At 42.1% G+C, this 22,027-nt stretch overlaps 1 protein-coding gene across 6 annotated transcripts in view; it reads right to left on the bottom strand.

The window, feature by feature from the left end:
* Positions 1-1,364: 1,364 nt before the first annotated feature.
* LOC140728151 (cadherin-7-like) overlaps positions 1,365-22,027 on the bottom strand; it is a 122,974-nt gene continuing 102,311 nt past the window's right edge. For 2 of the 6 annotated variants that reach the window (XM_073046400.1, XM_073046417.1), the window contains 3 exons: positions 17,960-18,077; positions 14,359-14,610; positions 1,365-8,883 (listed from right to left, as the gene is read on the bottom strand). In XM_073046400.1, the coding sequence (XP_072902501.1) occupies positions 8,396-8,883; positions 14,359-14,610; positions 17,960-18,077 (858 nt within the window). In that variant the 3' untranslated portion in view covers positions 1,365-8,395. Of the gene's footprint in view, positions 8,884-14,358; positions 14,611-17,642; positions 17,836-17,959; positions 18,078-22,027 lie in introns of those variants that run through there. The other 4 variants (XM_073046409.1, XM_073046449.1, XM_073046427.1 and 1 more) reach the window with 4 other exon arrangements.

Raw genomic sequence — 22,027 nt, 5'->3', positions numbered from 1 at the left:
ACCTCTCATTCAGTGTCAGCAGGACCAATGAGCTGATTATTGACTTCAGGAGAGGAAACCGGAGGTCTATGAACCAGTCCTCAGTGGGAGGTCAGAGGTGGAGAGGGTCAACAATGTTAAATTCCTTGGTGTTATCATTATAGAGGATCTGTCCTGGATCCAGCACATAAGTGCCATTATGAAGGAAGTACAGCAGGGCCTCTAGTTCCTTAGAAGTTTGCAAAGGTTCAGCATGACTTCTTAAACTTTGACAAACTTTGAGAAGTGACATTATATTGACTGGTTGCATCACAGACTGGTATGGAAACACCAATGCCCTTGAACAGAAAATCCTACAAAAAGTAGTGGATATGACCCAGTCAATCATGGGTAAAGCCCTCCCCACTATTGAACACATATACATAAAACAGTGTCACAGGAAAACAGCATCTATCATCAAGGACCCACACCATCCAGGCCGTGCTCTTTTCTGGCATCAGGAAGGTGGTACAGGAGCCTCAGGGCTCACACTACCAGGTTCAGGAACAGTTACTACCCCCCCTCAGTCAGGCTCTTGAACCAGAGGGGATAACTTCTCTTGCCCCATCACTGAACTGTTTCTACAAGCTATGGGCCCACTTTCAAGGATTCATCTCATTTCTCGATATGAATTGCTTTTTAATTTTTTTTCTTTCGTATTTGCTGTTTGTTGTATTTCTCACAATGGCTGTTTCTCCGTCCTGTTGTTTATCCGTCCTTTAGGGCACGGTCTTCCATTGATTCTATTGTGCTTCTTAGATTTACTGGGTATGCCTGCAAGAAAATGTATCTCAGGTTGTATATGGAGGCATACGTACTTCAATAACAAATTTGCTTTAAACTTTGAGCATTGAAACAGACCCTACCAGATCTCACCCATGCTGATCTTTTCAAGTTGATAGGATTCGGGTGATGGGTGAAATATTGAAGGAGATCCTGAGAGGGAATCTCTTCACTGAGAGGGTGATATGAGTGTGAAGCAAGCTACCATCGAAGTGGGTTAATTACAACATTTAAGAGAAGTTTAGATTGGTATATGGATGAGAGGGGAATGGAGGGATATGGTCCAGATGCAGGTAGATAGGATGAGGCAAAACAACAGGCCAGCACTGACTAGATGGGCTAAAGGACTCGTTTCTGTTCTGTCGTCTCTAAATTAGTGAACACATTCACCTCACATCTTCCCTGTTGGACCCTTTAAGAATGTTTTACATTTCAGTGCAATTGCCTCACATTCTTCAAAACTATGGGAAGATGAGCAAAGCCCCCCCCACCCCCCACCCACATGCACCTCCAATAACCCACACCCTCCCAAGCCTGACCCACCATCCCATGAGGTCATGACTGATCTGCACATTAACTCCATATGCTGAAAACTAAATCTATCATTCCTCACTGTCTATGCAGCCACAATTACTATTTGCAGAAGAAAAATTAAAGGGTATTGCTTTAAGGTGAGAAGGGAAAGATCTAAAAGGACCAAAATTACAACTCTATAGCCCAGAGGGTTATGCATATATGGAGTGATTTGTTAGAGAAAGTGGTTGAGATAGGTACATTAACAGCATTTAAAAGATGCTTCAATAGGTACATGTATAGGAAAGGTTTGAATGGATATGTGCCACACAGGGATAAATAGAATTAGCTTAGGTAGGCATCTTGGTCAGTATGGTCCATTCTGAGGACAGCGCTGTGTCTATGCTCATTGGTTCTATGATTCTTTAAGTGAGTTCCAAAATTCTACCATCCTGCATGTACAGACATATTTCTTTATGTTAGAACTGAAATTAAACCAGGAAAAGCTGGAAATATTCAGCAGGTCAGGCAGCAACTATCAGATAAGATTAATGTCTACCTGGAATGTTAACTGAGATTCAATTTCCACAGCTGCTACCCAATTTGCTGAGTGTTCCCCACCTAGTTTGATTTTAGATTTCCACAGTCTACAATTATTTTTCCCTTTGCTTATTAAATTCTGAGCTCAGTAATTATACTCTTTTGTAGAATAGTGTCATCTCAGTTCCAAAAATTCAGGCTTTCACAGACAATTTATAAAGAAATTTAATTTCCAGGACAGTATTTCTATAGTTAATGAGAGCAAATTAATCTGTTGTCACACAGTTGCCCAAAGTCTTAGGTTAATCAACTTTTGATGCAATAAATATTTTGGCTTTAACATATAGAATTTTTCTCAGAGAGGATGGAAGTTATGTGGCGGTTGTGAGGGAAATTCAATGAACTCAGTCCTTTGACTTCTATACTGAGCTATCTGTGTAGACTGTACCCCCATCTAGTTCACCTATCACTATTGTCAGCAACTCTGATAGAATAGAACCAATCAAAACTCTAGAATGAGGAGAAAGGAAGCAATTATTAAGTCTAACAGAACATTAGCATCAATTACCAGGGAATTTGAACGTTAAAGGAGTTTATGGAAAGGGAAATTACTGAGAAGGATTGTCCAATCATTTCTGGAGACAACACTATCTTAAAGAATGCATTGAGAAAAATTCAGAGTGGTTTATTCAGATATGAAGGTTGTAGATAGTGTAGAAGGTTGTCATAGGTTTCAATGGGACATTAATAGGAAGCAGCTCTGGGCTAGATGGAGCTCAGTATGGAAAAGTGTGAAGTGATACAGTTTGGAGGATTGAACTTGAAGACGGACTCATGGTAGGATTCTTTGCGGTGTGGAAAAGCAAAGGGATCTTGGGATCCAAACTCAGGGATCCCTCAAAGTTGTCACACAAGTTGATAGGACGATTAAGGTGTTTGGTGTGCTAGCCTTCATTAATTGAGGAATTGAGGATAAGGGCCACAATGTAATGTTATAGCTCTACAAAACTCTGGTTAGACAAAACTGGAAGTACTGTGATTAGTTCTGGTCACCTCATTGTAGGATGAATGTGGAAGCTTTAGAGAAAGCAGAGCAGATTTACCAGGATGCTGCCTAGATTCAAAAGCATGTCTTATGGGGAAAGGTTGAGAAAGCTAGGACTGTTCTATTTGGAGCAAAGTAGGATGAGATGATAGAGGTGTATAAGATGATAAGAGACATAGACAGAGTAGACAGCTTGTGCCTTTTTCTCAGAGCAGTAGTGGCTAATACCAGTGAGGATCCTTTTAAGGTGAGTGGAGAGAAGTTTAGGGGAGATGTCAGAGGTAGGTTTTTAACTCAGAGAGAGGCAAGTGCCTGGAACACACTGTCAGGGTGGTGGTAGAAGCAGATACATTAGGGACATTTAAAAGACTCTTAGATAAACACAATAATGAAATATAAATGGAGGATTATGGGCTTTGTATGAAGGAAGGATTAGATTGATCGCTGGGTAGGTTAAAAGGTCAATACATCAGGTACTGAAGGGCTATGTTCATTTGCACAAACCAGCTTCATTTGTACCAATGCCCAAGAAGAATGTGGTAGCCTGCCTCAATGAACATCATCCAGTAGCACTTACATCCATTGTGATGAAATGCTTTGAGACATTAGTGATGAAGCATGTCAACTCCTGCCTGAAGAGCAACTTGGATCTGTTCCAATTTACCTACCATCACAACAGGTATACAGCAGATGCCATTTCAATGGCACTCCACTCTGCAACATCTGGACAGTGAAGATGCATGCGTCAGGATGCTCTTCTTTGACTAGAACTCAGCATTCAATATCATCGTCCCCTCAAGACTAATCAATAAGCTCCATGACTTAGGCCTCAATATCTCCCTGTGCAACTGGATCATCATTCTTCCCAGTTGTCGACCCCAGTCAGCTCAGATTGGCAACATCATCTCCCCCACAATCTATAAGAGCACAGGTGCACCACAAGGCCATGTGCTTAGCCCCCTATTCTACCAGCTTTACACTTATGACTGTGCGGCTAAGCACAGCTCCAATGCCAAATTTAAGTTTACTGATGACACTAATGTTGTGGGCCAAATCAAAGCCGATGACAACTCAGGATATGTGAGTGAGATTGAAAATCTGGCTCAGTGGTGCTACACCAACAATCTCTTAATGTCAGCAAAGCCAACGATCTGATTATTGACCACAGGAGATGGAAGCTGGACATCCAGGAGACAGTCCGCATAAGGGGATCTGTGTTGGAGAGGGTCAGCAACTTTTAATTACTTGGTATTATTATTTCAGAGAATCTGTCTTGGGTCCAGCATGTAACTGCTAGTACAAAGAAGGCACGACCATGCCTCTACTTCCTTAAAATTATCTGCAGATTCAGCATGTCACCTAAAACTTTGAAAAACTTTTATAGGATGAGCAGTGGAGAGTATAAAGGCTGGTTATGTCATGGCTTCTTATGGGAATACCCATTTTCTTGAAAGGAAAAACCTTCAAAAAGTAGTGGATACAGCCCAATGCATCACATGTAAAATTCTCCCCACAACTGAGCACATTTACAAGGAGCACTTTCACAGGAAAGCAACGTACATCATCAAGAACCTCCACCGTCCAGGCCATGTTCTCTTCTCTTTGCTGCCATCAGGAGGGAGGTACAGGAGTCCCACACCATCAAGTTCAGGAACAGTTATTACCCCTCAACCATCAGGTCCTTGAACCAGAGGGGATAACTTCACTCACCCCAACACTAAGCTGATTCTACAGTCCATGGACTCACTATTAAGGACTCTACAAGTTGTGTTCACAATATTTATTACTTATTTATTTTCTATTTTTTTCTCTTTTTCTTTTGCATTTGCACAGTTTGTTGTCTTTTGCACATTGGTTCTTTGTCCATCTCTATAGTGCACAGTTTTCATTGATTCTAATGTCTTTCTTTCTATTTGCTATGAATGTCTGCAAAAAATGAATATATATACAAACATTTGTATATTTTTTGTACTTTGATAAATTTACTTTGAACTTTGACTGTTCTATGTTCAATACCAGAGCTGCAAGAAAATTGGATAGGCAAGAACCATCTACATTAGTAAGGGTGAGGGGAGACTTGACTGAAACTCAATATGCCAAGGGGTTCTGACAGCATGGATCCAGGTTTATTGATGATATATTGTAGAGGGGGGCCCAGCCAGTCTATACCAGCTGGATTAACCCATTGGAGAGGACTGAGTGTCACCAAACACAGTGCTGAGGATATTGGACTGGGAGAGGAATATTACAACGCAGCTGAGTGGCTCAATTGGATTGCTCTGTGAGCTGGCACAGAGTGGACCAATCTATCTGTCTGTTAAGCCATGTCATTTGTATGGCCAACTTGTCTACCTGCACCTTCTTGGTAACTGAAACACAATATTCTGCATTCTGCTTTGTTCTTTACTACCTCAGTGTAATTGCATACAGAATGTGATGCCTGGATGGCATGCAAAACAGAAACACATCACTGCTTCTTGGTACCTGTCAATAATTTGTGCATATTGCTGGAGAAACTCAACAGCTTGAGCAGTATTTGTCGACATTTTGGGTTGAAATCCTGTATCACAATTGAGAATGAAGAGGGCAGATGGCCAGCATAAAGAAATGGGGGGGGGGGGGTGCGGAGTCCAAGGTGATCGGTTGACTGAGATGACAGGTTGTGTCAGGAATTAGGAGTTGGGACAGTGGAGTGAAATGGGGGGAGTGGAATGGTGGAATGTGAAATATCTGGAATGAGAAATGAGACAAGCATCAACATGAAGGACCACCAGGGTTAGGCTCTGATAAGTAAAGGTGAATAGAGGAGCCATTGGGGAGAGGGGAATGGCAGATGGAATCAAAACCAGAGGGGGAATGGGTGGTGAAACTATGGATGAACTGTAGTTGAATGGAACTTGGGTGGGATGGTGGAAAGTAAGGCAGAAGTTGGACTGTGTGAATAAATAAGAACAGAAAGTGCTGGAAATATTCAGCAGGTTGTGAAGAGGAACAGAGTTAACTTTTCAGGTTGAAGGCACTTCATCAGAACTGGGAAGGAAACAAAAGAGGCACATTGGATTGGAGGGAGGTTGACAGGGTTATGGTGGGAGTGTCCCTGATTGAGTAAAACTGGGATCTACACGGAGATAAACTGTAAACAAGGCTACACTGGAGCATCAGAAGCTGAGGAGACACCTGATAGATAAGATTATAAGATGCATAAATAAATAGTTTGTATCCATTTCTCAGGGCTGACATTTCTAATACTCTAGGACATGCATTTAGGGTGAGAGGGATGAAAGTTCAAAAGGTATGTGCCTGGCAAGTTTTTCTTAAATATGAAGCCTGGAACGTGCTGCCAGGTGTGGAGGCATTTAATTAGTTCCTAGATAAGCATATTAATATACAGAGAATGTAGAGATATTGATCATGTGCAAGCAGAAGGGATGGCACAATATCATGGGTTGAGGGTTATGCTCCTGTGCTGTACTATATACTACGGTTTAGACTCTAAAGTGACCTGGTCAGTGAGCGAGAGAAAGGAAATATAGAGTGAGAACACAGGCAAAAGAAAGAGATCAGAGAATGCAGGAGTTAGAAATGAAGAGCAGGAAGGCATGGCCAGATAAGGCTGGGCTACTTCCCCACTTCCAGAGAGAGAACAATGGAAAATAAAACACAATAAGCTGGGCCAATATCACCAATGGATGAATGATGCAAAACGTGGCTTGCACTCGGAGTTGCTTATCACTAAGAATTCTCTAACAAATGGTGAGAGTCTGTTTCCATTGGTTGGATAGATGGTAACAAGAGAGAAATAAATTAAATCAGTCACCAAAAAAAGAGCATTTTGATCATTAGAGCTATGGGATGAACAATCTTTCTGTTAACTGTGAGTACTGTTTGTAAAGTGAGCTTGTTCAGTATCAGTATTATTTCCTGCCTAGACATTGGTAGGTCACATAAGCATCCCTAATAGCGTCCTAATCACTATTAAATTGCTACTGTCACGACAGTGCAATCAGGAGTGCTCTTCTGAGATGGGTTTGGTGCTGAGCAAGTTTTGCTTTACACCGTACAAGGCAGTCTTGGTAATGCATGAGACAGGCACTGCGTGACTGAAATGGAAAGTATCCTGTCTTGCTGAATAAGCACAAAACTTCTCTAGGAAAACTACAAGAAAACACAACAAAAGCAGGGTGATTAAAAAGCTCTGCAGCTTGGCTGGTAAGACTACTGTCTCATAATCAAAAGGTTAAGGGTTCAAATCCCCCTCTGGGGAAAACAGACAACAAGAGGAGTTTGGAACTGAGGAGTAATGTTATTATATTGGAGCTGTTGCCTTTTCAGAAGGATTGCTAAAGAAAGAACAGTCTGTTTTTTCAGGTGGATCTAAAGGATCTCACAATGCTATTTTGAAGCAGAAAAGGATAGTTCTCCCTGGTCTCCTGGTTAACATCAGTCCCACAGCTAGAATCAAAAAATGATTAGCTGGCTATTTTCATATTGCTGTTTCCAGGAGCTTGCTGTATGTGCAAATTGGCCATTATAATTCCTACACTACAATAGTGACTTGCAACTCAAAAATATCTTGCTGACTGTAAAGTGCTTCAAGACATCTGTAGTGAAGTGTGTTACAGAAGTCTAAGGCCGGCTTTCTTAAAATTTGAAATACTCTCTTATTGATCTACAAGATGCACCAATCTACACACTTCCATCAGAATTTACACTGAAGTATCTTGTTGTAAATGAATTAGTGCCTTTGTTAGAACAGCTTAGAAGATCTGGGTAACAGATTGTGCACTGCATCATCTTGAACGTTAGTCATCTGCATAATGCAAGATCCCCTCAATGCATCTTCCTCATCACCCTCCACTATCAGCACACCCCTAAGTACGGTGCAACCTTAAAAAGATGATGTTCCTAGTGAGTGGATGGGCAACATCTCCATTTAGTATTGTATCTGAAAGAGGCCACCCTAGATGTCAGCTTAGTTCATGTATTCATGAGTCTAGAGGGTAAGAGAACCCACAATTTACTGACAAATGGTAGAAAGACACTGAGCTTGCAGATGTGGCTGACCTCTGACCCATGAGCTTAAGAAATGGAGGAACACTAATCCAAATTCTGCTGGTGCTCAAAATTTTACGCTAACAAATTCAGAACACTAAATAAATCACTTCATCTTGTCTTTAGTTTGCAATGTTCCAAGTCCATGTCAGGTGAGAAGTGACAGGAAAAGGATCTTTAGCAGTCACGTTCTCCACAGATTCCCACTGAAGCCCATTTGTTATCCCAGTGTCACTGGTGAATTTTTCCATTGCTCTGGATTCACGCCAAGAATTTCAGGTTCCAAATATCTAACGAGAAGCAATCTTCTGAAAGTGGAAAGTGGTAAAAGTTTTTTGGCATCAGAAGGAATGCCCAGATGTAAGCAGGCACAGAAGGTGAATGAGACGACATCAAAAGCACAGAGATGACCTCAGCGGAGATACTTACGACTGTCTCCTGCCTTCATGAGGCTGAGTCATAGTTCCCATACAGTTCAGCCAGGTGGCGGAATCGGGGACCCCAGTCGCGGAGATAATCGTAAGGTGGGTCTGAACTAGAGGCTATTGAGGAGATTGAGCTCAGGGACCCTGCCAGTGAGCCGCTCCCCTCAAATGCATATGTTTGCAGGGAATCATATGGGAGAGCAGAGGGATCCGAGTCCGCTTCCCTGAGCCTGTCGTTGATAAACTCTCGGAATACAGCAGCATCAGGCCCCAGCCCAAGAGACTGCCGACATACTGACCGAACTTCTGGTTTTACTTTGTCACGGAGCTTGGCTGCTCGCCGAAGGTGAGACCCTCTCAGGGTGGCGATGTCGAAAGCCTGCGTGTCCTCCTCTCCGCCTCCTTCGTCGTCGTATCGGATAATGTTCTCACACACGTCGTCACCTTCGTCAGCTGACTGAGGCTCCTTCTTGTGTTGCCTGAGCGTGAGGAGGAGGAGGATAATTGCTGAGGAGGAAAGCAAAAGGAAGTTGCATTACAGGTAGACAAGGTGGTGAGAGGACAGCTTTTGTCACGCTAACCTTTATCAGTCAGAGAACTGAGTATCAAAGTCAGAAAGTTATGTTACAGTTGTACAAGATGGTGATGAATTTGGAGCATCACATTTTACTTTGGTCAGCATTTTAGAGGGAAGATGGTATTAAACTGGAAAGAGTGCAGAAGAGAGTTGCAAGAATTTTCCTGGGACTCAAGGAACTGGGTTGTAGAGAGAGTGTGAAAAAGTTGGAACTTTATTCATTGGAATCCAGCAGAATGAGTGGTGAGAGCTGTACTAAGTCATGAGGGATATAAATACAGTGAACACACAGGTCTTTTTCCCCAGGGCTGGGGAATCAAGATCTGGAGTGCAAAGGTTTAACATGAGAGGGGGGAGATATAAGAGGAACATGAGGGTCAATGTTTTTACCTAGAGGGTGGCCCATATATGGAATATATATTCCATATATAGCCAAGCTGCCAGAGGAAGTGGTTGAAGCATTTAAAAGACACTTGGACAAGTACCTGAATGTGAGTTTAGACTGACAAGGGCAAATGGGATTAGCTTAGATGGGTATCTTGGCTGTCATGGATTAGTCATAATTTGAAAAGTTTCAGCTGGCCATTCGCAATCCGATGAGAACTTGAAACAGGAGCCAGCAACCAATATTGTAGCTGGATTTCAACCACACTGAGCATGTCATGCAACACCTTTCAATACACAAGGTGCTGGGAGATTTGAAACTTTTTATTCATCGAAGAGGTCTGGGCTTTGCAGGCTGAGACAACATTTAATTGCCCATCCCCATTTTTCCTCGGAGACAAAAGAGGCAACAGAGATGGAAAATGCTAGAATTTGGAGTAACTCATAAGAAACTGGTGGCACTACATATGTCAGGTCAGGTACCGGCATCCTTTGAAAAGGTAGTGATGAGCTGCTTTCTTGAACTGCTACAGTGTTTGAGTTGTGAGTACAATCTACAATGTTATTAGTGAGGTAAAATCTTGGAAATCTCTCAGTGAAAGAACATAGTTCCAAGTATGGATGGTGAGTGCCTTGAAGGAAATTTTCCAGATAGGGGCTTAGGACTCCACCCATCCAAGACATTTTCTGTTCACCATGACATCTAAAACTTTGACAGATTACTATGGGTGTGTAAGGGTGGGAATATTGACTGGCTGCATCACAGCCTGGTATGGAAACACCAATGCCCTTGAATGGAAAATCCTACAAAAAGTAATGGATATAGCCCAGTCTATCATAGGTAAAGCCCTCCCCATCATTGAATACATCTAGACAAAGTGTTGTTGCAGGAAAGCAGCATCCAGCATCTGAGACCTTCACCACCCAGGTCATGCTCTTCACACTGGCGCCATTGGGCAGAAGGTACAGGAGCCTCAGGACTCACCACCAGCTTCAGTAACAGTTATTACCCCTCAATCATCAGGCTTTTGAACCAGTGGCAACAACTTCACTTGCCCCAACACTGAACTGTTCCCAAAACCAATAGACTCACTCTCAAGGACTCCATCGCATGTCCTCGATACTTATTGCTTATTTATTTATTATCACTAATTCTTTTTTCATTTGTATTTGCAGTTTGTCGTCTTTTGCATAGTTTTTTTGTCTTCCCTGTTGGGTGTGATCTTTCATTGATTCTATTATGGTTCTTGGATTAACTGAGTATGCTCTAAAGAAAACAAATCTCAGGGTTGTATACAGTGATATGTACTTTGATAATAACTTGACTTTGAACTTTGACCAGCAATCTCACTTTCAAGGGCTCTTTACAACTCATGGTCTCAGTATTATATTTGTTTGAATCGCATTGCCTGCCTTATTTTGCACATTGGTTTATTGTCAGTCTTTGTCTGTTATGTGTAGTTTTTTTTTGTAAATTCCATTATAGTTCTCCTCTATCCCTTTTAAAGGCCTGCAAGAAAATGAATCTCAAGTTAGGATATGGTAATATATACTGTATGTGCTTGGATAATAAATTTACTTTGAATTTAAAAGAATCCAGTGACTGGGTCTTCACAACCTTTGGGTTGGAGCATTAAACAGTTTGATGACCCTTACACTGAGCCCCCAGCACACCTCAGCCAAGGAGGATGAGTTGTACTTGAATCTGAGGTGGACCAATATCTTGGCAGGGAGGTTTTCTAAGGCTATTGGGGAGAGTTTAAACCAGAATTACTGGGGGATGGGAACCAAACTAAAGAGATGAAGGAAGGGGTGGTTGGCTTACATATAGAAAAAGCTTGGAGACAGTGAGAGAGGGTGGATAGGCAGGTGATAGAGAAGGGATACGCTCAGACTGATGGTTTGAGATGTGTCTGTTTTAATGCAAGGAGCATCATGAACAAAATGGATGAGCTTAGAGCATGGATCAATACTTGGAGCTATGATGTTGTGACCATTACAGAGACTTGGAGGGTTCAGAGGCAGGAATGGTTACTCAGAGTGCCAGGCTTTAGATGTTTCTGAAAGGACAGGGAGGAAGACAAAAGAGGTGGGATCGTGGCACTGCTATTCAGAGATAATGTCACGGCTGCAGAAAAGGAGAAAGTCATGGAGGGATTGTCTACTGAGTCTCTGTGGGTGGAAGTTAGAAACAAGAAGAGGTCACTAACTCTACTGTTTTTTTATATATATAGATCACCCAATAGTAACAGGGATATCGAGGAGCAGATAGGGAGACAGATTCTGGAAAGGTATAATAATAACAGGGTTGTCGTGGTGGGAGATTTTAATTTCCCAAATATTGATTGGCATCTCCTTAGAGCGAGGGGCTTAGCTGGAAACAAGTTTGTTAGGTGTGTTCAGGAAGGTTTCCTGACATAATATATAGATAAGCCTACAACAGGAGAGGCAGTACTTGATCCAGTATTGGGAAATGAACCTGGTCAGGTTCCAGGTCTCTCAGTGAGAGAGCATTTTGGAGATAGTGATCACAATTCTATCTCCTTTACCATAGCATTGGAGAGGGACAGGAACAGACAAGTTAGGAAAGCATTTAATTGGATTAAGGAGAAATATGAAGCTATCAGGTAGGAACTTGCAAGCATAAATTGGGAACAGATGTTCTCAGGGAAATGTATGGCAGAAATGTGGCAAATGCTGAAGGGATATTTGTGTGGTGTTCTGCATAGGTACATTCCAATGAGATGGAAAGGATGGTAGGGTACAGGAACCATGGTGTACGAGAGTTGTTGAAGATCTAGTCAAGAAGAAAAGAAAATCTTGTGAAAGGTTCAAAAAACTAGGTAATGATAGAGATCTAGAAGATTATAAGGCTAGCAGGAAGGATCTTAAGAATGAAATTAGGAGAGTCAGAAGGTGCCATGAGAAGGCCTTGGTGAGCAAGATTAAGGAAAACCCCAAGGCATGCTACAAATTTGTGAAGAGCAAGAGGATAAGATGTGAGAGAATAGGACCAATCAAATGTGACAGTGGAAAAGTGTGTATGAAACCAAAGGAGATAGCAGAGGTACTTAATGAATACTTTGCTTCAGTCTTCACTACAGAAAAAAGATCTTGGTGATTGTAGGGATGACTTACAGCGGATTGAAAAGCTTGAGCATATAGATATTAAGAAAGAGGGTGTACTGGAGCTTTTGGAAAGCATCCTGAATAAGTCTCCAGGACCGGATGAGATGTACCCCAGGCTACTGTGGGAGGTGAGGGAGGAGATTGCTGAGCCACTGGCAATGATCCTTGCATCATCAATGGGAACAGGAGGTGTTCCAGAGGATTGGAGGGTTGCAGATGTTGCTCCCTTATTCAAGAAAGGGAGTAGAGATAGCCCAGGAAGTTATAGACCAGTGCGTCTTACTTCAGTGGTTGGTAAGTTGATGGAAAAGATCCTGAGAGGCAGGATTTATGAACATTTGGAGAGGCATAATGTGTTTAGGAATTGTCAACATGGCTTTGTCAAAGGTAGAGCAGTGGATGTAGTGTATATGGATTTCAGCAAGGCATTTGAGAAGGTACCCATGCAAGGCTTATTGAGAAAGTAAGGAGGCATGGAATCCAAGGAGACCTTGCTTTGTGGATCCAGAACTGGCTTGCCCACAGAAGGCAAAGAATGATGGTAGACAGGTCATTCTCTGCATGGAGGTCAGTGACCAGTGATGTACCTCTGGGATCTGTTCTAGTACCCCTTCTCTTCGTGATTTTTATAAATGACCTGGATGGGAAGTGGAGGGATGGGTTAGTAAATTTTTTGATGACACAAAGGTTGGGGGTGTTGAGAATAGTGTGGAGGGCTGTCAGAGGTTACAGCGGGACAATGATAGAATGCAAAACTGGGATGAGGAGTGGCAGATGGAGTTCAACCTAGATAAGTGTGAGGTGGTTTATTTTGGTAGGTCAGATATGATGGCAGAATGTAGTATTAATTATAAGACTCTTGGCAGTGTGGAGGATCAGAGGGATCTTGGGGTCTGAGTCTATAGGATGCACAAAGCAGCTGCTCAGGTTGACTCTGTGTTTAAGAGACCCTTCATCAACCATGAGATTAAGAGCCGAGAGGTAATGTTACAACTATATAGGACCCTGGTCAGACCCCACTTGGAGTACTGTTCTGATCACCTCAGTACAGGAAGGGTGTGGAAACCATAGAAAGGGTTCAGAGAAGGTTTACAAGGATGTCGCCTTGATTGGGGAGTATGCCTATGAGAATAGGTTGAGTGAACTCAGCCTTTTCTCCTTGAAGCGTCGGAGGATGAGAGGTGACCTGATAGAGATGTTTAAGATGATTAAAGGCATTGATCGTGTGGATAATAAGAGGCTTTTTCCCAGGAATGAAATGGCTGGTACAAGAGAGCACAGTTTTAAGGTGCTTGGAAGTAGGTACAGAGGTGATGTCAGGGGTAAGTTCTTTTACGCAGAGAGTGGTGAGTGTGTGGAATAGACTGCCAGTGATGGTGGTGGAGGCAGATACGATAGGGTCTTTTAAGAGGCTCCTGGATAAGTACATGGAGCTTAGAAAAATAAAGAGCTATGGGTAACCCTAGGAAATTACTGAAGTAAATATGTGTTTGGCACAGCATTGTGGGCCGAAAGGCCTGTTTTGTGCTGTGGGTTTTCTATGTTTCTGTGTTTCTATGTTTCTATTCTCCCACCAGTGAGAGCTAGCATCAGCTGTTATTTATTCACCTCAATCCATCAGTGTAAACTCCATTCCCTTCTTCACATGTTTGCCAAGCCTGCCATGAAATGCAAACATCTTATTGGGTTCACCACTCCCTGCAGGTTAAGTCGCCCCTTCTCACTACTTTCTCACTAAAGAGGGAATTTGTAAATTTAGCTACCTATCTTATAACTTGACATGATTAATGTTGATCCAAGATCTCAAGTCCTGATGTGAAGCCCCCCTCCTCATACATTTTGCCCCCACGGATGACACACAGCGCTAGTAGAAAGGCAGTGAGCTTCCTCACCTAATATCATCAGAAGGCAGACTACCACAGCGATGAGGGCTCCTGTGCTAAGGCCAGCAGGGAGCAGGAAAGCTTCAGTGTTGCATAGTTGGCCAACTCCATTGTTACTGCATTTACAAACAAAGACAGTGAGGGTATTGGTGCTGCTCAGAGAAGGCATCCCATTATCCTCAATCAGGATGGGCAGCAAGTAAAAGGCCTGTGCCCGGCGATTAAATCCAGTTGTCCGTGTCAGAATGGCAGCGGTGTTATCTGCAGATCAAGACGGTAACACAAAATCTTTGTTAGGTAAAATAGTGAAATAAAATTAAAGTTAATAAACTGTTATTGTCACATATCAAGGTACAGTGAAAGACTGCTATGTTTGCCATTGCTGCAGATTGTTCCTTCATGTAGTACATTGAGGAGGGATAGGGGAAAGCAGTACCAGAAAACCATCTAAAATATTATAGAGAAAGTGCAAGGCAGCCCGTCAATAACGTGCAAGGTCTTGACGAGGATGATTGTGAGGTCAAGAGTTCAGCTTACGAAGCTAGGGGATCATTCAATAGTCTTTTAACAATGGGATAGAAGCCATCCTTAAGTGTTAGGTCTATGTGTTTTCAATTTTTGTATCTTCTGTCCAATAGGGGTGAGAAGAGAGAATGTCCAGAGTGGTTTCGTCATTGATTATGTTCTTTGCTTTCCTGAGGTAGCGAGAAATATAGACAGAGTCCATGGACGGAGTGCTGGTTTCAGGATCTGCTGAGCTGTGCCCACAATTCTCTATAGTCTCAAGCGGTTACGTGCAGAGCAGTTGCCATACCAAGCTGTGATGTATCCGGATGGAATGCTTTCTATAATATATTGACAAATATTGGTGAGAGACAAAGGGGACATGCCAAATTTCTTCAGCCTCCTGAGGATGTAGTGGCACTGGTGAGCTTTCTTATCCGTGGCATCCGTGTAACTGAACCAGGACAGGCTATTGGTGATGTTTATCCCTGGGAACTTCAAGCTCTCAACCATCTCTACCTCAGCACCATTGATGGAAACAGGTGTGTCCACTTTACCACTTCGGGATGTCAATAACTGGCTCTTCTTAGTGTATGTGGCAAAGAGGACACCCAGCATATTCTCCATGGGTTAATATCAATAGACACATAACACAACACAGTGGTACATTAAGTCAAAGTCACTCTCGATTGGCATTCCTCCAATTTACATCCAGTCACAATGTCTGCTTGGATAATAAACATTATCCCATGGAACTATATATAAAGCATGCAAAAGTTATTTGGCTCAACTTGAACATGCTGGTGACCAGGGACTCCATCTGCACTTCCTCATCATTCACAGAGCCACCTGTTCCTTCCGTTTCAAGTGTCCATCTACATTGCCAAAGTGCCTGTGGCTTTAGTTCACCATCTCCTACTCTGACCATTCTGTGCATGGTCTCTTGAACTGTCACATTGAGGCTCAATGCAAACCTAAAGGACAACCTCATCTTCAATCCAGATACATTGCAGTCTTCAGGACTCAATATCAAATCCAATAATTTAAGATTACTCACTTTCTGTTTATATCAGAACAATCCAACTCTTTTCAATATCATTCAATCAGATCATTAGGCAACTCACTCTTTCTTGTGCAGAGGAAATAGAAGATGGAGTTTAATCTGAGCAAGGATGAGTTGCTGCACTTTGGAAGATGAAACAAAGGGAAAACAGAGTTAATGGCAGGACCCCTAATAGAGTTGAATATACCAAGGAAGAAGAAAGAATGAACAGATTAAGCTGAGCCTTTATCAAGTGAGTTCATCTGATCAATTGCAAGGGAGTAGTAGTTCTTTAGAATAACGATGCCTCACAATACGTACACTAGAAATTAAACAGTATTGGGTAGCTAAAAGAACAGAAGACACTAGAAATATTCAGGTCAGTTTACATCACAGGGAAGAGAAATATAATTACTATTTTGGGTCAGAGATCCTTTGTTAAATACTCAATAGCTTGGCCTGCTGAGCATTTCCAGCATCTTCTCTGTCTGTCATATTTGGTTTTCATGTGCCAATTGACTGAAATGAAACAGACACATGTTTAAAAAAAAAAGTCACAGGGCATACAAGAAGAAGAGAGCTCAGTTTCTCTAGAGCACTCTGGTTAGTTACAATATTCTGGGGGCAGAAACATTTCACTCCCTCTGACAAAAGCAGAGACTGGAAATCCAGCTGCAGCTCCTGTAGGATTGGCATTGCCCTTTACTGAATGCCAGGGTTCACAATGATGCTACATCACACCTCAAAATGCACGGCAATAATGTGCAGCTGCCAAGAGAGCAACTTAAGTTAAATCATGTGCTCAGTAGGGAGTAGCACAAAAAGCTGGAGTCATCAGCAGACCTAGCCCTGACCACAACTCTGCATGGCATTAGAATTGGTTTATTATTGTCACATGTAACAAGATACAGGGGAAAAACTTGTCTTGCATGCTGTTCATACAGATCAAGTCATTACACAGCGCATTGAGGCAGAACAATATAAAACAATAACAGAATGCAGAATGAAGTGTAACAGCTACAGAAAAAGTGCAGTGCAGGTAAACAATAAGGTGCAAGGTGGACAATGAGGTGAACTGTAAGGTTAAGAGTCCAACTTATCATACAAGGGAACTACTCAATAGTCTTATAGTAGCAGGATGGAAGCTACCCTTGAGTCTGGCAGAACACATTTCCAGATTCATGTATCTTCTGATCAATTGAAGGTAAAAGAGAGAACATCCAGGTGCAAAAGGTTTATTTATTATGCCGACTGCTTTACTAAGGCAGTAAGTGTACAGACAGAGTCCAGAGAGTGGAGCCTGGTTCTTCTGATGCTTTGAGCTGCATCCACGACTCTCTGCAGTTTCTTGCAGCCCTGTGCAGAGCGGTTGCCTTACGGAGGCATTATGCATCTAGATAGGACGCTTTCAGTGATGCGTCAATAAAAGTTCAAAGTTCAAACTGTATTTATTTTCAAAGTACACACACTGTATGTCACCATATACAACCCAGAGTTTCCTGTGGGCATGAACAGTAAATAAAAGAAACACAATAGAATTCATGAAAAACTGCATACAACAGGACAAACAACCAAAGGACAATGAACTGTGCAAATAGAAAAAGAAAAAGAGAAATAATAATAATATTAATAATAAATAAGCAGTAAATATTGAAAACATGAGATTGAGGCCCTGAAAGTGACTCCATAGGTTGTGGGAACATTTCAGTGATGAGGCAAGTGAAGTTGAGTGAAGTTATTCCCTCTGGTTCAAGAGCCTGATGATTGAGGGGTAATAACTGGTCCTGACCCTCGTGGTGTGGATCCTAAGGTTCCTGTCTCTTCTTCCTGATGGCAGCAGCGAGAAAAGAGCATGGCGTGGAAGTTGGAAGTGCTTGACGATAGATGCTGCTTTCCTGTGGATTCGAGAGAATCAATCGAACATGCCAAACTTCTTTTGCCTTTTGAGGAAGTAGATACATTGATATCCTTTCTTTGCCATGGCAGCTACATAGTTGGATCACGATATGTTATTGGTGATGTTCACTCCTTGGAATTTAAAGCTCTCGGCCGTCTTAAACCTACCTTGATTATCTCTGACAGTGAAGTTGAGACTACTGGTAGCATCTGTAGCAAGAGTGAAGCGGAAATGCTGGCCGTCCACCGGATCATCCTTGTCCACTGCACTAATGGTCTGAATGAGCTGAAGAGGGAAAGATTCAAATATCAGCCTGGAATGGAACTAAACATCTCAGCTCCCCTTTGACTGATCAATGCTTGATTGGTAGGAGCTGGATCATGGTTGCAGGATGGAATTGACCTTTAAATATTCTCTTTTGGAGCCATTTGGAGTCAATGTGTGCCGTTCTAATCAGCTCATTACAGAAAGGATGTAGTGTCTTTGGAAAGGTTCACTGGGGTGCTGCCTACAATAGTGAACTTGTGTTATAAGGAGAGGATGCACAAACTTAGGATGTTGACTCTAGTGTGCTAGACGCTCAGTGAAGAAGTGAGAGAAAGTTGCTAAAACTATATACGACATAGAGTCTTTTTTTGCCAGGGTGCTATTGGCAAATACTATAGGGTATAGCTTTAAATAGGGAGTTGGGATGGGTGGCGAAGAAATTTAAAGGACTTGTATAGGACTAACTTCTTAAAAATATGTACAGAGAATGATTAGTGTCTGGAATGTACAACCAGGAGTAATGGCTGAAGCAGGTACAACAGTGACATTGAAGACTCAAAGCCATTTTTTTTAAAACATATCCGCAAGTGCACATGTACAATGAAAAACTTACTTACAGCGGCATCACAGACACAGAACAACAGAAGCACACATTTACCATAAGACCATAAAATCTAGAAGCAAAATTAAACCATTTGGCCCATCGAGTCTGCTCCACCATTTCATCATGGCTGATCCAATTTTCCTCTCAGCCCCCATCTCCTGCCTTCTCCCCATATTCCTTCATGCCCTGACCAATCAAGAGTCTATCAGCCTCTGTCTTAAATATACACAAAGCCTTGGCCTCCACAGCTGCCTGTGGTCAAGAATTCCATAGATTTGGCATTCTCTGTCTAAAGAAATCCCTCCTCCTCATTTCTACTCTAAAAGGATCCCCCTCTATTCTAAGGCTGTGTCCTTAGGCCTTAGATTTACACCATAGGAAACATCCTCTCCACATCCACTCTGTCAAGGCCTTTCACCATTCCGTAAGCTTCAATGAGGTCATCCCTCATTCTTCTGAATTCCATGAATACATGACATTCAATCCTGGAATCATTTTCATGAATCTTCTTTGAAATCTCTCCAGTTTCAGTACATCTTTTCTAAATAAGGGGCCCAGAACTGTTCACAATACTCTGTGAGGACTCAGCATTCCAAACTCTAGTGATTTTTGAAAGATCATTACTAATGCTTGCACAATCTCTTCACGGACCACTTTTAGAATCTTGGGGTGTACACCTTTTGCTCCAGGTGACTTACTTACCTTCAAACATTTTATTTTCCCAAGAACCTTCTCTCTAGTAATGGTAACTCCACACACTTCACGACCCCTAACACCTTGAATTTCCATCATTCTGCTGGTGTGTCCCACAGTGAAGACTGATACAAAATACTTATTCAGTTCATCCACCATTTCTTTGGCCTCTATTCTACCCCTCCAACATCATTTTGCAGCAGTCCAATATCGACTCTCACCTCTCTTTTACACTTTATGTATCTGAAGAAACATTTGACATCCTATTTAATATTATTGGCTAGCTTACTTTTGTATTCCATCTTTACTGTCTTAATGACTTTTTTTTAGTTGCCTTATGTTGGTTTTTAAAAGCTTCTCAATCCTGTAATTTCCCACTAATTTTTGGTCTATTATATACCCTATCTTGGCTTTTATGTTGGCTTTGATTTCTCTTGTTAAACAGTTATGTCATCTTTCCTTTTGAATACTTTTTCCTCTTTGGGATGTATATATCCTGTGCCTTCTGAATCGCTTCCAGAAATTCCAGCCATTGCTGCTCTGCCGTCATCCCTGCCAGTGTTATTTTCCAAACAATTCTAGCCAACTCCTTTCAATGCCGCTGTAATTCCCTTTACTCCACTGTAATACTAATACATCTGACATTAGCTTCACCTTTTCAAATTTCTTGACCACTTTCCCCCAAAGGTTCTTTTACTTCAAGGTCTCTAATCCTACCCATGTCATTGGTACCTACATAGACAACGACCTCTGGCCGTTCACTCTCCCACTTAAGAATCTTGAGCACTAGATCAGAGTTGTCCCAGGCTCTGGCACCAGGAAGGTGACATAACATCCGGAAATCTTGTTCTTGCCCACAGACCCTCCTATCCATTCCTCTAACTAATGAATCCCCTATCACCACAACATCCCTTTTCTTCCCCCCTTCCTTTCTGCATCACAGAGCCGGACTCAGTGCCAGAGACTAAACAGCCAAATCAGCGGCCGGAGCAGACTACAAGGATGAGGTTTCACACAGGTCGACGATGCTTGTTTAAAAGTACAGAAGGGACAAGTGCGGCGGCCATTGTTGGAAGTAGGTCAGTAGTGAGGTAGGAGTGTCAGGCTTTGGCTCAAAGGAGATTTAGGCTTGAAAGAGGTGTTGGCTCTGGATAAGATTCTGTTAAGGTTCCCTTTTTTTCTCTCACTGTACCTAGTGTAGAAAATGGCTGTTGTGTCTTTTTCATGCCAGATATTAGAGTCCTGGGAGAACCAAAGTCTCCCAGGGAACTACATCTGCATGAAAAGCATCTGGCTGCAGCTCTTGAAGACCGTGTCAGGGATCTGGAGCAGTAACTAAGAGCTCCCTGACCACCTTCTTACATCAACTCCATATCCCTTGATTAATTTATTGGGTAAAACTCCATGAGGCCCTGAAGATCCTGTTGCAGAAGGCATCAGGTTATATTCTGAACTTTACTGTAAATTGAATTATTACCAATTTCCATTTACCCGAGTGTTCTGGAGGACTCATAAAATGATTCAGTCCTTAATTTTAGACTTCTCATTTCTTCTGAGTTTTTGCAAGACCATCTGACATAGAAGCAGAATCAGGTCATTTGAACCATCAAATCTGGCTGATTTCACCCCCCCCCCCCCAGCCCATCCTCTCACTTCTCCCCGTAACCATTAAGCCCCTTACCAATAAAGGTGCATCTCTACCTCAAATACACTCATTGATTTGGCCTCCACCTCTCTCTGTGCAACAAATTCTACAGATTCACCATCTTCTGACAGAAGAAATTCCGTATCTCAGTTCTAAAGGAATAACCTATAATCTGAGCCTGCGCCCTCAGATTCTGGATTCTCCTACTAATAGAAACATTTTCCCCACTTCCAATCCATCCAGATCTTCCAGTATTCTCCAGGTATAACAATCCAAGGCTGTAACTTTTCATGTGAACAATTACTGTCCCTTTTCTGCCAACTCATTTTAAATTGATCCAATTACCCTCTCCCCACAACTCTATAAATCTTTTTCTGACAAGTGCTTATCTAGAGTTCTTTTCAACATAATTGAATCTGTGCCAGCAGGTCTGCAGAGTCAGGTCACATATAAATATCAGCCCACTGAATCTCTGCTGACCAATGACACTAAATCCATATTCTACTCCTTGGATTTCCATTGGATCTCCTCTCACCCAGATCATCCTGCTATCTCCCCATTACAGGTAAATAATCTACCAGCCACCACATCGTCGGAAACTGGAACACACAGAGGAAACCCAGGAGAACATGCAAACTCCACATTGACAGCACTCAATGTTAGGATCAAAACTGGGCCTTTGGAGCCATGAGACAGCAATACTAACCATTGCACTATTGTGTTGCCTCCAAGTACCTGCATTTACCTCTCCATAAATTCTGCAACTTAGGCCATGAAATATTTTGTGTATTAAACAAAGTATCAAAAATGAGGACCCCGAAATTAGTAGATCATAAAATAATCTTTGCTTGATGTTTTTTTGAAAACCCATATGTGACATCTAGCCCAAAGTCCGCTCAAATAGACAGGTAAACTTCCCTCACATTAAGGACCACACTCCACAGAGTGAATTCAAAAAACTCCTGAAATGATACTTGCATCTCCCACATGGCCAGTGAGAATAATTTGCAACAGGAACAGCTTCCT

Source organism: Hemitrygon akajei, chromosome 1 (genome assembly GCF_048418815.1).
Source record: "Hemitrygon akajei chromosome 1, sHemAka1.3, whole genome shotgun sequence".
Lineage (NCBI taxonomy): Eukaryota > Metazoa > Chordata > Chondrichthyes > Myliobatiformes > Dasyatidae > Hemitrygon > Hemitrygon akajei.
This window is presented reverse-complemented; position numbering and strand designations above follow the sequence as displayed.